This window comes from Notothenia rossii, assembly GCF_949606895.1.
Source record: "Notothenia rossii genome assembly, chromosome: 5".
Lineage (NCBI taxonomy): Eukaryota > Metazoa > Chordata > Actinopteri > Perciformes > Nototheniidae > Notothenia > Notothenia rossii.
In genome coordinates this window covers 71,149,212-71,164,675 of record NC_136903.1, presented here as the reverse complement: position 1 = coordinate 71,164,675, position 15,464 = coordinate 71,149,212, and the positions used below count along the sequence as shown (strand labels likewise).

At 41.0% G+C, this 15,464-nt stretch overlaps 1 protein-coding gene across 1 annotated transcript; it reads right to left on the bottom strand.

Moving 5' to 3' along the window:
- Window positions 1–2,512: 2,512 nt before the first annotated feature.
- LOC307039834 (nuclear receptor subfamily 1 group D member 1-like) lies at window positions 2,513–12,678 on the bottom strand. Its single transcript, XM_079682256.1, has 8 exons — window positions 12,046–12,678; window positions 6,683–6,991; window positions 6,492–6,580; window positions 6,228–6,372; window positions 4,364–4,905; window positions 4,063–4,248; window positions 3,747–3,957; window positions 2,513–3,652 (listed from the first exon to the last, which is right to left on the bottom strand). Exons 1-8 carry the CDS (start codon window positions 12,062–12,064, stop codon window positions 3,456–3,458), a joined length of 1,698 nt encoding a protein of 565 aa, XP_079538382.1. The 5' UTR covers window positions 12,065–12,678; the 3' UTR covers window positions 2,513–3,455.
- Window positions 12,679–15,464: the final 2,786 nt, after the last annotated feature.

Sequence of the window (15,464 nt, the reverse complement as noted above, 5' to 3'; positions counted from 1 at the left end):
GACACTATTATCTTTTTAAAACTGTAAATAGTATCAGATTCAGTTTGATATTTGATCCAATTAATGAAAGATCCCCAGATGGCTTCACCTACAGTATGTTCCCCTGATCGCTCCCAATATATGTAATCCTCTCCATCTCCAGAGTAGAGACAAGATGCTCCAGCCACAGTGTACATTAGAAATATCTTCACTAAACCGAGTTTATGATGTCTGTTTTGTTTGTGTTTTTTTTTAAATAATTCATATTTAAGCAAAAGTGATCTTGTTAAGTGACTGCCTGACATAATGTCTTTGTGTAAGACACTGGTTTTGTAACAGCCACCTCAGACTAATGTGATTGGAGTTAAGAACATAATGGAGCAAACACATAACCTCATAAATCACTCATCTTTGACCTGCTTTAAAAAGTATTGTTTCATCACTTTATGCTTTGCAAAGAAGACTATTAGAAACAACACCAGGGTGGATCTGAAGAAATATGATTCTTCAAAATTATTTTTATTTCTGTGAGGAATATAATTAAAGAACACAGATTAGAAAAATCACAGATCACATTTAACGATTCCCCTTCCATCAACAGCCAGTTGTTAATTTGATTTACTCAATAAAGTTACAGTAATAGGATATTTAGCAAAATGTATTTTCTTTATTCGAGAGCAAAAGATTGATAAAAACAAAACTTAAAATTGGAATGACATTAATTATATTGCTTGGGTAAATTCTGTTTCAGTTCCCATCATCAGTATAATCATGTAAAATAAAATAAAATCTGTATGCACTTCCTTCTTTTAGCCACTTGATGGCACCAGCAGACAATAATCAAATATACGCTGCAGGAAGGAACCAGCAGAGTCACAACAGTATGCAGCATAATTACTGAAACACTTCTTCTTTGGGATAAGACCTATACAGAACACTGTCTGTCTCTTTTTATTCTGGAAGTAGAGAAAGAGGATGATTGGTGACAACGCAGAAGCCTCACTTATTTTGTCCAGATTATATTGGTTATACAATTGCACAATAGAGCTACTTTAGAAATGGAAATTTGAAAATCTACAGTTCCATGATTTCCAGAGAAACTCTATCTGCTCACGTGATATGATCAAAATCTCCAGACCAGCAACCAACCGGATCATGTGAGATGTTACCACAACTGGGAAAGAACTTTGAAACGTTGAATCTTTCACTTGATACATAACAGAAATGCTGACTCTTTAGTGGTTGTGTGATGATATGTGATATAATTGATTTTTGACAGAAGGGACTTTTGGTTCCAGTATTATTCCTGGTCCCTGGGTCTCGTCATAAAATAACAAAAACGTGCTCTTGTTGTTATCATCCTGTCCACTGGGTGGCAAATGAAGACCTAAAGCACGATTCTTAGAAATTACATGACCACTGGTTGAGTCACAGCTCCAGCAGTGACTGTAACTGTGGGCTTTGTCTCCCTCTGATACAGCGTTGAGGATAAAAGTTTGGCTGTGTTGGATAAATGTAGGGCAGATGGCCGAGGGCAGCTTCTGACTGATGCTAATTTTTTATTTCTTGGCTCCCAGGGAGAGATACAGGCTATTGCTTAGAGACAATTGTACTGCCAGAGAATCACCTGATGCTAAGGAGATTTAATATTATGATCCTGAATTAAAATAAATGTACTGCTGGATATGTGTCTCATGAGGTGTCACATGAACTCCCGAATGATAGTCAAAGGGAATACTAGTCTTAACTCAATCGCCTTCATATAAAATGTACATGCATTTGTTTTATAATATCAGTGATTTAAGGTTATATAAATCACAAACAGGAACATGCGGTCTCTGTCTACGTCAGTGCACACAGCCCTCGAAGTGGACTGTAGTGATATAAGAGGTGACGTCTCCATTAGCTGTCTGGCACCCTGAGCATTTGCATACCGACATCTCATATAACCCTCAGCAAAACATGACTGTACAAAGAATACATCTGTTTAAATATAGTCTCCTTTCCAATGGCTACTTGTTTTATCTTTTAATTTTTTACTAGCTTCCCTTGTTATTTTTATTTGTTTCTCTTGTATAACTTGCCTGTAATGAACACTTTTTAAAAGTTTAATCTTTTACCTTTGCTGTATTTTCATTACTTTGCAGTGCATTGAGTTCCCCCGGTGTATGAAATGTTCCAACACAATAATGTAGCCTTGCGTGTGCTTTGAAAAAAGTCACAGTGTGTTCAGGGCAAAGAACATCACCTTTTATTTGTTGAAGTGCAACACTTACATACCTCTTATCACACACAGGAAGCTCAAGGGGTGTTTCTTGTTTGTGAAAAGCCCTAATGGCTCTCAGACCTTGAGCGTGATTGGCTGATTGCCTCTGTTGCTAAGCTACGGCTCTAAGGTACGCGTTGGTAATACTGATGTTAGCTTCACATTAAAGAGGTAAGGGGAAAAAGACGAGCTACAAGAAAAAATGCTATATCATATTTAATAATGGTACTTTGCTGTATGGTGTAAAACATTCACAAGGAGATGCAGTCACTTGATAATACATTTATTTCAATGATATATATATCTTCAAATAAAAAGTTTATACTCCAATCTATTATGTGTGATATACATACAATAATCCAATGCTAACTTCATTTACATATTTGCAAACCTACATGGAACAGGAATAAAGGTTATATACAAAATGTACAATAAAACATACTGTATATCCCACCAGACATGGTCTATAAAATGACCTATAATCCCTCCATGATTACCTGCATACAAATACAATGCAATTTATTCTCATTTCTTAAAAATGTTATACAATTCTCAATCACAAATGGGTGATTTTATAAAGATTCCTTACATGGTGAAATGTTGTGAAAATAGCTTATATCATTTCAACAGGGTAGACACAAATCTTCCTCCCACCTGTGTATTAAACTTTTCTATTGCTATATATTGTTATATATTGATCTACGAGGTCTGTATGTAAAGTGCCCTTTACACATTGTAGCATGAATGTACAGAAATAAATCATTGTTAGTGAATGTACATGTGAGTTTTTCTCTTGGCAAGAGTTTGTGCTTCCCTCATGTAGCTTTGTGAGCTGGAATAGGAGGACAAAGTTTAGTGGGGAACACCAAGCGCTCTCTTCTTTTTGGTCTTCAGCACAAACCCCCCCGAGGGAAAGGTGATGACTTTGTGGTTGGATGTTGAACCCAAGGAAGAATAAAGCCATGTTGTAAGGTTTTTTTTTAGCAATCCTGGGTAGGAGGAAGAATCAGTTTGAGTTCAGGAGCCTTCACTTCCTGCCGTGCCTTCATCCATCACTGATATTTTCACTCTCTTATGTTGAGAGACTTGGCACAGCAACTGGCCATCATGCAGAGTCCAGTGTACTGTATGTGGCAGGCCAGGCTGGCATGGGGAGCAGGGAGGCCCCCCAAAGCTGATACCTCAGGAAGTTTGAGCGTTTTTTTTTAGTTCAAGGATCAATGCGGAAAGCTAGAAGCTTGTCAGAGTGGTGGTTGTTCAGGGTGCGCAGGTCTGGCAGGCGCAGCAGCAACTTCTGGAAGAGGGTGCTATCATCTGGACGGCGACTGGTGATGAGAGAGCGCAGAGCTTTTATTAGATTCTCCTGCAACAGCTCCAGAGCTCCAACCTCCACTATGCCGGATCGATCTGCAGAAAGAGAGGGAGGGCATTGGGGTTAGACACAAGGAAATAGGTGCTTACAGTATGTGCTTTGTTTACAAGTATTAGTGTGCCAGCTTACCGGCAGAAACCAGCACGACAGCCATGAAAAGAGCCATCTCGTCCGGCTCCAGGCCCAAAGATGCAAGCTTCTCGCTGAAATCAAACATGGCTTCCAGTAATGGGCCCATGCCCAGAGCCCTCAGTGAAGCCAGTGAGTATGTCTGCCCGTTGAGGAAGGTCACCGTCCTCTGCTTGGGGTCAAACAGTGAGCTGAATCTCACCATCAGAACCTGTGAGAGGAACCAGACAATGTCAGTCGAAAAAAAGACTCCAAAGGATAGCAAAATAAAATAAACAAATTCTCTAAACAAAACATTATATTTAGCTGTATGTACCTGGAAAGTGCCGGATTTGAGCAGCATGACCTGATCATGCTGGCTGAGAGACTGGAAGCCTGGGATGCTCTTTGCAAACTCCACCACTTCTTTAACAGCAGGGGTGAAGCACTGGGAGAAAGACTCCCACACCTCCTGACTGGAGCGACTGGCCGGAGCCACGGGACAGGAATTAAGGGGACATGCCTGCAGGATAGACAAAGAGAAGAGAGGAAAAATAAGAAATATGGACTTTCTATTGACACTAAAGTGACATATGATATTCACATACTCAATAAACAGATGAAAAAAGTATTCTCACCAGCACTTTGGCTCCTCCGCTTAGTTTCCAGGGGCAGGCACTTTGCTTCTGGAAATCACCGGCTGAATAACTGTTCTGATTGGCTGAGTAGGATTGAGATGATAAGCGACCACTGACAGGGCACTGATTCTGATTGGAAGAGAGGTTGTACTTGGCGTTGTCGACCATTGTGGAGTTTTCGTTGTTGGTGGAGGAGACAGGGCAGCTTGTTGGGACGAGGTAGCTGGCCTGCTCCCCGTGGACCGTGTGGTGGGTCTGAGTCCCCGAGTTCGACAGGGAAGGCTTCTGCCCTGAATTGTTTCGGAATGAGGAAGTGCCAATGTTGCCGTTGCCGGCAGCCATCTTGATTGGTTTCTCGTCTCTGAGGTAAGATATGGAGGCCGCTTCTTCGCTCGTCTGGGTCTGGGGACTGCAGGGGGCGTCGGTTGGAGGCGATACCTCCATCTCCATGGAAGCGGATTCGTTGAGGCTGTTCATGTAGCTCTGCATCTCATCCAACAGTCTCTGCTTCTCCCGCTTGGGAATACGCCCAAAACGCACAGCTGAGGAAAATAGAGGGAAAGCACACCTTAATACTCAGGCAATTACAATTATAACTATGTAGAGAAACATCCACTTTTATTTTGAATATGGATTCTACTTATGGCCCTCAAGCAGCCATCTCTGTGCGGATTACTAATCCCAAAACCTCTCTACTGTCTCCGATTATTCTGAAACCGTCACAGCAGTTTCACCATAATACGAATACTTAAGCCTTCCTCTCATCCGACTGCCTTATCCGACTCTCCAGCCTTTTCAATCCTCCCTTCCCCCCTTTTTCAATTCTTCACCAACACTAACATCCCTATTTATAGAGCGATGCATGCTGCACCACCTCCCCCAGCACCCCTCTCTCTTTCTCTGTTTATGTCTTCCAGTTGTCCATTTGTTCTATCTTTTCCTGTAAAAGTAGGTCATTGGGTCATTAGAGAAATGACAGTGGAAAGGTCAAAGAGAGAAGGGCTGCAGGTATGAGAGGTGAAGAGACCAATGGTTGGAGGTGGAAAGAATTGGATGATCACTAATTGTATTAGTTATGCTGTCAAATCAAAGGTGTTACATAAAAATGTCTTTGAAGGTCTATAACATTCTCATTTTGGGCTTCGGTAGATAATTAAAACATGTAAATGCTGATTCTTAAAAATAAAGTTTGCCTTCTGTTATAATACAGGTGATTTCCCACTCCCATATAGTGGCTTTTTTAGGTCAGCTAAAAATGTTTGCTCCAGAAAGAACATGATTTATTATCTCCTAGTTTAGCCATTCCCCCTGAGATCAGAGTCCTGCGGTGAAATTATGCAGTAGAGCAAATTTACTGAAGTAATATTATTTAATTGAAAGTCAAGTGCTGCAGGTTTTCAGGATTAACAGGACAGAATAACATCAGGTCCCAGATGACTGTTTGTTAACGTCAGTGTTGGCGAAAAGGAAATGGGCAAGTCGGTACATTTTGGTGACATGTCGGTAACTTTGTGTCCCCATTTCCCAAAATAAACTATATTTGTCACAGTTTCCGCATGACAGATGACTACTGGGACTCTAGCGCTCCTCCTGCCATAAATCAGACAGCAGGGCAAGGAGAGAGGATGGCAGAGGGAACAAAAGACAAAAGGAGAGAAAGGAAAAAATACATTCTATGATGGGGAGTGACGCTTCCTTACAAACTATTTTAACAGTCGAATGATCTATATCTGATTTTCCATGTCACACTGCAAACATAGATAAATGCAACCCTCTGCACTAAGTAAATACAAAATGATTTCATTTTCAGTTGCCATATGTCTTAATGTAATCTTTAAAAAAGGGACATGAACACGTCTCTCACCATCTCTGGACATGCCCACGGAGAGACACTTCTTAAAGCGGCAGTGCTGGCACCGGTTTCTGTTCATGCGCATGATGAGACAGTTTTCATTCTTCACACACATCTTGTAGTGGATATTCTGCTGAATGCTGCGTCTGAAGAAACCCTGGGGAAGGCACAAAAACAATCAAAGCTTTAGAAGAGAGTATTGTGTGGCAACATGTCATCATGTACACTTAATGAACGGAAAGACATGACATAATAGTATCGTTTCTTCGGTCTCACCTTGCAGCCTTCACAGGCGTGCACACCATAATGGAACCCAGATGCGATGTCCCCACACACCTTACACAGAAGCACCATACCTCCAGTCTCTGAAAGAAGCAAACATTTATCATCAGAGAGAGGAATACAATTAAAAAACATTCTAGGCAGGTAGACATAACAAGAAGAGGCAGGGGTGAGTGGGTACTTACTGGTGAATGTTCCAGTGAAGCCACAAGGTCTTTTGGCCACTGTGGGATGGCTGAAGGTTGCCGACGATACTGTTGATACTTGGGCCACTGGAGCGTTGTTTACTTCTGGAAACTGGAAGACCAATTTCGGGGAAGGGGTCCCTCCCCTTCGTTCCCCTCGCTGCTTAAGGGGCCCAATCTCCTGGAAAGAGACCGTCTCTGGGGAGGAAGGCTGCGAGTGGGATGAGGGCGACTGGGTCTGGTATCCACTGGAGGGGCTGCCAGGACTCGGGCTGGCACTGCCGGAGGAGCCAGCGTACAAGATAACACCTGGATGAGCAGAGAGGGAGGGGGACATTCAGTTCTCTGATCTTTATCTGGCTCACATGTACAATGAAGAGGGAGTGCTGGAGAGAAGGGCAATGCTACACTTTGATCCAGTGTAACTGTAATCCAGTATTTAATGACAAATTAGAAACCCATTGGAGAATGTTTAAAAATGACCAGGCAAGATAAATACATTCATCCACACATGGATTATTAAGCCATCAATAACAGAATGGCCTGATAATTTGTGTTTTCTACAGAAGTTACATATTTGCTATAAAATACCCTTTATCCTATCCTAGCCAAACATATTTCAGGAAACCAAACGTAATCTATCTATCTGGAAAAGGAAATTCCATAAATGCGCATTATTATATGAAATTGAGTCACTATTCATTAACAATGAGAGCCATACACAGGCCTTTGTGCAGGGATGTCACATTGAGTCAGAAATGCCCTATTCCCCTCGACGCCACCACCCCCACCCCCTCATGTTGTGCAGAATGTTCTTCCCTGCAAGATGAGAGCCTGCCCCTCACGTGCGGCCCGAGCCAGCCAGCTCCCTGCCTGCTTGCTTACAGCATCGAATCTCTCCTCCAATCCCTCCCTTATTTTCCAGCCTCCTCCCCTTCTGCCTCCTCCTCCTCCCTCCCCCGCTCCCCGCTATGGCTGTGGGCATGCAGACACATCTATCCGCCAGCCACCTGACCGGGAGCTCACATGGACTCTTGACACAGTTCCCGCCCGGCTCACAAGGCTCTTTGCGCAGTCCCGTGTAGACAACAGCAGCAGAAGTACAATAACAAGCGCAGATCACGTTTGGAAGAGAAAGGACTTCAGTGCTGTGGCTTTAGATGCAGGGGGAGCAGAGCAGGGCACTGCTACCTTAGACACTGCATTCCACAGAGTCACGTTTTTGCTTTTAACTTTTAACCCATTACATGATTTGCTTAAGGGCTTTACTCATTTATGATGGGAGTTATATTTTGCATTTATATCCAAGGTGTTAAAAGATGGGCAAAGTGCAAAACCCACTGACGCTTAAAAGCTTACATAAGTATTTTTAAATACTTTTAAAACTAAAAAGGACAGACTCCATTTATGGCTAAAAAATAATAATCCTTATTTAAAGAAGTGGTATACTTCTGCTTATTTTGGTGGCCCCCTTTGGGTATATTTCAGAGTTTGTCCTTTTGATTCACAATTAGACCACTATGTCAGTTATCTACACATCTTAGCATACAAGTATGCTAACCATAATGGTTTTCAAGGTGATGAAATGGCATGCTCCACATTGGTGTCATTATTGCACTTCCCAATCACATGAGTGTCAAGGACCATGCCACTAAACACCACAGCTTGTAATGGCTTTTATCAATGCTTCTGCCCCAGTTACTGCAGTCATATAAGATAGTTCTGGTCTAACTGATATCAAACAATATTCTCAGATTCTCTTCTCTGTCATTCTCTGAACATTTTGTCTCAAGGACACTGAACCTTATAGGGAAAAAAACCTCCCACGTCTCTTGTGTTTTCTTCTCTTCTGGAGAAACACGTGTTGCATTTCTGTCTGGCCTCTTTAATTACACTGCATGCTCACACGTGTCAACCCTGACTGAAAAAAAAATCATAATCTCGATTATTTAGGTCAATTGATATCACGATTATTAAAAACGATTATCCATTTACTTTGAAAACATCAATTTATTGGAGAAAAAAATGTGAACAGTAGCCTATGTTTTTAACAGTTGATTACCCTGAACTTTAAGTATAATTCAACAGAAAAAACTATACAAAAAGATATATATTTGAAAAAAAAAAGTAATAATAAAAATATAAAAGTTTTATTTCGATTACGTTGTGTTCGTAATCGTTGCAAGCCATAATCGTAATTGCGATCAAAATACGATTAATTGAGCAGCCCTAGTGGTGGCAATACTAGTACTAGACTGACTGTTACATGCATTTTCTTGTGTGTTTGTGTAAGTAAGATAAGCTTTATGGACGTGTGGTGTGTATCACCTGCAGAGGACAGGTTGCCACTTTTTGTCTCCATTTTCTTAGAATCGGCTGAGTGCCCTAACAAGCTCTGAGAATACCCTCCCTGCTGTACTCTGGCACAAGCTACAACATGTGACACAGAGCCATGAGAAGTACAGAATAAACAAACCGCCCCTCCCTTCTGCCCGACCTTTCACTCCACATGTGTTCCCACCCCCGCAGGCATGCATCCATGGCAGGCTGAATGTAAAGGCAGCACGTACACATCATGTTATTTGGGGACATGCCCCCTCTTAGCTTCCAACTATTCCATCGTCTTTCATGAGAACATTTGTAAATGTACCTGGACAGTAAGCCCCACTCCACGTGAAACAGCTGGCCTCATGTCATGTGTCTATTTATGAAACACTTTCAAGAAGGATGGTTCTCTGGCACAGAGGGCAACATTTCCTTTTATCACATGAACCTCAAATGATCTTTAATTGCTATACAAAGAAACAGTCATGCCCTCCGTTTTATGTTGTTCCAGTTTCAATTTTAAGGAGTTATGTGGGGCAAAAGTTTGAAGAGTTTCACGTGGAGATATAGAGGGTTCACCCATAAATATATAATGGACCAGAAGAAGTGGGTTAAATTCAATCCTTGGATAGAAATACTATCCGTCACCCATATCAAGCTTGGCTTTTAATGCGAATTAGCGAGCTGTGTGATCGTCTGTCAGGCTGACAACCCGAAGGAGTCTGATTTCAGGGCTGGTATAGTGCTCAACATTAAGCTTATTGTGCTGGTTGGCATAAAGACACCAGTAAGGCATTCATATGCTTCTAAATATTGGGATGTTATAACTATATATATATATATATAAATAAATACATAAATACATACATAAATAAATACATAAATAAATAAATACATAAATAAATAGGTAGGCTACCCCATTGAATTTCTGGCATAATGAAAACATTGTGTTTAATCATTAAAGACCGTAATGATCTGGCTATGCTTTAAGCTCACAAGGTCAGCTCTCTGAACAGTGGAGGTTACATTAGGGGTGGTCATATTATTGGGTAAAGCTAAAGCTTAATTATTCAACTACTACAGATATAGCAAAACATATATTTAAAATTTCAACCAGTAAAATATAGACTATGGTGATAGCTTTTTCAGAATGTCACGTAATACAACAAAGTGGGGTCATAATAATTAACACTAACACTTTAATGCCCTGCATTAAGCATTAAAAGTGTTATTGTTGCAAATGTACATAACTGAAATCTAAGGTTGTGTATGTACACTGTAAGAACAGTTAGCGTTGTCAACCAAAACCAAGTTAGAATTCTAGAAAAACTATGGTTATGCTCTTTTCAGGTACCAAACAGCAAGTTGAATTATGGTCTGCTATAATTACTAGTTAACATTGTACACCAGTTACAGTCTCCTGGACGAGAGAAAAGGCTGCTAAACCTCTGACCCACTGACCAAGCTATCAGCAATGGAAGAGGAATCCCCGTGAAGACTGAGCGCGAGCACAATGCGCGCGGAGGAGATGGGAGGGGGTGCTTGGGAACTGAGCGCAGCACGTGGATTCTGAGGCTGTGTGCACGTGCTGTCAGCTCTAGGCGGGGTAACTGCGTATTAAAAAAAAAAATCAGGCGCATGATTCCCATCATCGTCACGACTGTTTTTACCCAGCGTGCATTGGGCGAAGAAAGTGATGTAAAGACAAGCCAGTCTCTGCCTCTGTTCAAGGACGTTATAATGTAAATATGTTGGTTACCATAGATAAATACCTTATTATATAATTTATATATTTGTTTCCTTTTTTATTTCGCAGTCCATGCCATTTTATAGCTTACTCTGACAATGTACAAATGGTGTCGACCTAAAAACGTTAAAAGATTATTTTGATGTTACATGTTATTTCTAGTTCAGTCTTCATCCGTTATGTAACAGGAGTGCAGTGGATTTAGCACATACGTTAATCTCCCGTTGTTATGCCCATTGCATAGGCTCTAATAGGGTATTTAATGATGTGTGCCTGCATTCACATAGTTAACGGGAAAGTATTAAAATCCGTGGGCTTGTTTCCATCATGCGCTACATTTAGATCATGATTCAGTTCCTGGCAGGACTTGATGTTGACTGGGAACTGTTTTCGAATAGGGGCCAGTACATGGGTGAAACATTAGTGTTTGACTCAGTGGGCGTTACTGCTCCTTGACATAGTCCACTGAATGTATTATGGAAGAAGTTGAGGTTCAGCAAAATACATAATAAACAGCCAAGTGCAATGAGTCACACACTGCTACAAAGTATCAATTCACTCAAAAACTTCCCATAAATGCAATACTTTAAAATCCGTCTAAATGAAATGGCCCTGAGTGTGTAACCAATAACGTGAGAATAAACGTGTTCAGAGGAAATGGGCTGAGCAGAACATGTTCTCGGTCAGAGGGCGATTTAGGTCGCAGTTCACGTGAGTGTGTTTACATGCAGGGAATCGGAAGTCCGTCCCAGAGATTGATGAGAGAGGACTTCCCTCTCCGAGCTCAGCTCATTCACTCTATAAAACCCTCAACTGTCTGCAGCCCAGGAGCACTTGGCAACGTGCCATAGCCTATGTTAGAATACACAGTTTAAACCCTGCCATATTCACCAAATCATATAAAATTCTTGTACTGTAACAAGATTCCCAAAAGCCGCACAAAAAACGAATCTGCTTCAACTGTGCTAAAAAAATAAATTGCAAAATAAAAATCCTATACTAATGAATTGTAGTAACTTAATTAGACAGTGTTTTAAAATGAAATGCAGTGGAACAGGATAAAAAGCAAAGCAGTCTTATAATTATATAACATTGAACATGTTTATAAATTATCTTTAGAATTAACCAATACGTGATATCTAGGAATAGCCAATATGAGATGTAGACAAGAGCACAGGCACCTGCTTCCATTATGCACCATTGCCTGCTTGTCTAGAATAATCTCTCCATTGAATGCAGGAGACATAGAGACGATACATTATATTTAAAAAAAAGAGCCAATGCTACTTACCACCAGGACTGTGTTCCATGTTTCCTATGTCGGTGTTGTTCAATTCCGTGCTGCTAATTATGGTCGTCTAATGCCTTTGGTTGCTACCAAAGAGGCCAATTCATAAAGAATGTATCCAAATGCTCAGAGAAATTAGAGCAAATCTCTAATTGTTACAAATGATTTCCGAGGTCAAAAGACAGCACTCGGATTGGCTTTCTGTGTGCACCACTTGATGCCAGGCTGTGCTAAGATATTACTGTAAAGTGTTTTTCTAAATGAGATCCAAACGCGTTCAGCTGCTTGCCATATACAGTCACCACCAAAACATGAACAGAGAGTGGAAGTAGTTTAAACACTCCCCACTCATCAATAAGCAACACGAGTCCTAAAATAACCCGCACGTTTTCAGGTGCCTGAGAAATGTGACCAGCTTTTTTCCCTGTTCTCTTTTTGTGTGTCCCGCTAACCGCCTGTAAGTCGGTGTGTATCAGGGATGTCTCTCCCCTCCCTCTCCCTCTGTGTGTCACGCTCTCTAAAAACATCTCACCCCCGCCCTTCCTCTCCTCGTGCCCCCACTCCTTTTTACTCTTTCTCACTTTTTCATTGGCCGAGAGCCCCGCGTGGACACGGCACATTGGGCTCGTTCGACATTGGAATGCTGGTTAAAGCTCTACAGCATGTGCGCATGGCATGTGAGCTTACGCTGCCCTACTGACACACATTTTATGCTAATGGCTGCCTGGGCTCTGCTATAACACAACGAGGAAACGAGGCAGAGATAGGCTGAAGGGGCGAGAGGTCTCACTCCTATTATGTCTCCCGAGTTTTCTAACACGTTTATTTGTGTAAGAGCAGAAAACGGGCTTCGCTCTTAACATGTATTTCAAAATGCCGACCCGATTACATACCAATGATTCAACCCTGTGTACAGTTTTGTTAAGCAAGGACTGCAAAGGTGATATATGGGGCATTCTACCGAATTAGTGCAAAGTGCGGTCCCACAACAAGAAAAACTATTTAACAAAACAATGAAGTATTCAGACATAGATATTTACTAAGAATATGTTATGGTCTATTTAAACATAAGGCATTAAATGATATAGTGATAAGCTTAACATATACAAAAACATCATTTATAGGGTACTTTCTTTTGGGAAGTAGCTGTCCCCAACCCTGACATCTACATTTCAATTTCTGTAAATAATACTTAAAACATTTTATTTTATTTTGTTGAATGGTGTATGTAGAAGATCTTTATGATTACTTTAAAACAGAAGTTGGAATATTTAGATTTATTGTGGGTATCATTTTTTTATAAAAAAACTATACTCAAAAAATCATGTCCCCAGTTTTCATGTCACTACCGAAACACAAGGGGTTTTAGTCCAATGGCTGAGCCTGGTTTTTAGCAACACCCCTGCATTTTTGACAAGGCAGTGACACTGCATCCCTGACCCTCATAGCTGAATGGCCAGTAGCTATATCCCATACTTTTGATATAAATCTGTTCCAAAACCTGAAAATCGGCATATAACCTTAAGAATTGTCACTACCGAACACATATTATCGTCAATGAAGTAAACTTTTTCGGGGTTTTATGCAAAGTATTAGGTTTTTATGTGTGTAAACCTCTTCAAACATGTGTATGCTAGCCATGTACATGCTAGCATTCTATAGTTATGCTCAATTTTAGCTAGAATCGTCACTACCGAAAAAGTCACTACCGAAACGGGTTACGTTTCGGTAATTGACATGATCATTTCGGTAGTGACAAAATGGAATGGTAAGCAGGTAAATCCCACAATTTTGAAATAAATGTGTTTTAAAGTCTGAAAATCAGTGTGTTACTTTAAAGGTCTCTTATTATACTATTGTTAGGCATATATTATAGGTCTCAGATATATAAAAAAACATGTCTATGAAGTATTTTGCTCAAAATACCAAACAGACCATGCATTCTAGCCTCATCCCCCTCTATTTCAGCCTGTTACTAAAGTGCTGATTCTGGATCAGTAGCTTCAAACATTCACACTTCAACATAAGGCATGTTATGAGTTAAGATTATGCAATAAGGTTGAGGGAATATGATACAACCTTGAGAACAAAATAATGTGGTCACTACTGAAACAGTGGATGTTTTGTAAAAAATGAAGTATATTGAGTTATCAACTAAAATATTATGATACTGATTGGTTTAATGCAGGCATCCTCAAAGTCCGGACTCCGATCCGGATCCGGACCGAACCACAACTGTCTCTGGACTCTGAGCAAATTATACTTTTCATATGTGTTATCTGCGAGACATCGCCACAACGCAACGAGTCAAAATGTTCCGCTATGTCCACTACAAACAGCGCTCTGCATGTCCGACTGTTCCACTGTCTGTGTGTGTCTGTCAACGCATTGGTCCAATCACATTCAGCATCCCGTCAGCGTTTTTTCCCCCCACCAACAGTCTGCGAATCAGAGGCACAGTAGGGCGGGTCTTCGCGGAATGCGGGTGGGAAAAATGCGTTTGTTTAAAAAAAAAAAGTCAGAGCGAGAGTTAACAGCTCATCTAGTTGCATGCATCTGTACTGTAGCTAGTAGCCTAGTTTGGCATGGGGGGGCAACTGCTACCCTCAAAATAGGCCTTGCCACCCCAGTTGGCAGCTTTGTTTTGAAAGAAAAGTTGTGGCTCATCGGACATTTATGAGAGAAAGTCTCTAATGTCCGAGTGCAAGTAAATGCAGCACAAGACGAACGCCTTGTAACCCGGTTATGGCTAGAAAGGATCCGTCTAGTTTAAATATGAGGTCACGTTCTCGTTGAAACTCTCGTTGTAATCGGAGCAGCTCGGAAACACATTACAGCAGTTACATGATGCAACATACACATTAATGCAGCAGCAATATTAATAGAGAAACATCAGACTTAATAGTAAAACACTGCAAGGGAACATTTTATTGCACCAGGAGCTATCTTGGGACTCTTACTGCGACAACGTTGACTTGCCTGTGAATAAAAAATAAACCATAGTGTTGGTGATCTACAGTGTTGTCATTCTTCTTTGAACACCAACAAGACCGCTAACACCCTATTTCAACAATCACACTCCCTGTCATTGACATAATTAATAGATAGTTTGGCTTCTCACCATCATTTGCTGTGGCCAACTGATGTTAACGATCGTAACTGAAAGGCTGCCTGCCAAAAGTAAACATTCAGCCACGTGACGTTCAGCCAAACTCTCGCGAGAGTTTTACACAAGACGGATCCTTTCTAGCCATAACCTTGTAACCCTCCCCCGGACCTGGTGCGAGCTTTGAAATATGATTGTCGGCGATTTCATTTGAACGGTACGGCGCAAAACGAGAAGCATTCGGACCCAATTACTGAAAGAATGAGGTATTTGCGGTCTACAATGACAGCGAAGAGACTGTCAGTGTATCAAAATC

Bases quoted from the DNA above. Each gene is read 5' to 3' on its own strand.
- LOC307039834 (XM_079682256.1), bottom strand. The intron at 6,581-6,682 runs GTAAGTACCCAC...TGCTTCTTTCAG, and splicing joins CTTCACTGGAACATTCACCA to AGACTGGAGGTATGGTGCTT. The intron at 4,906-6,227 runs GTGAGAGACGTG...TATTTTCCTCAG, and splicing joins CGTGGGCATGTCCAGAGATG to CTGTGCGTTTTGGGCGTATT.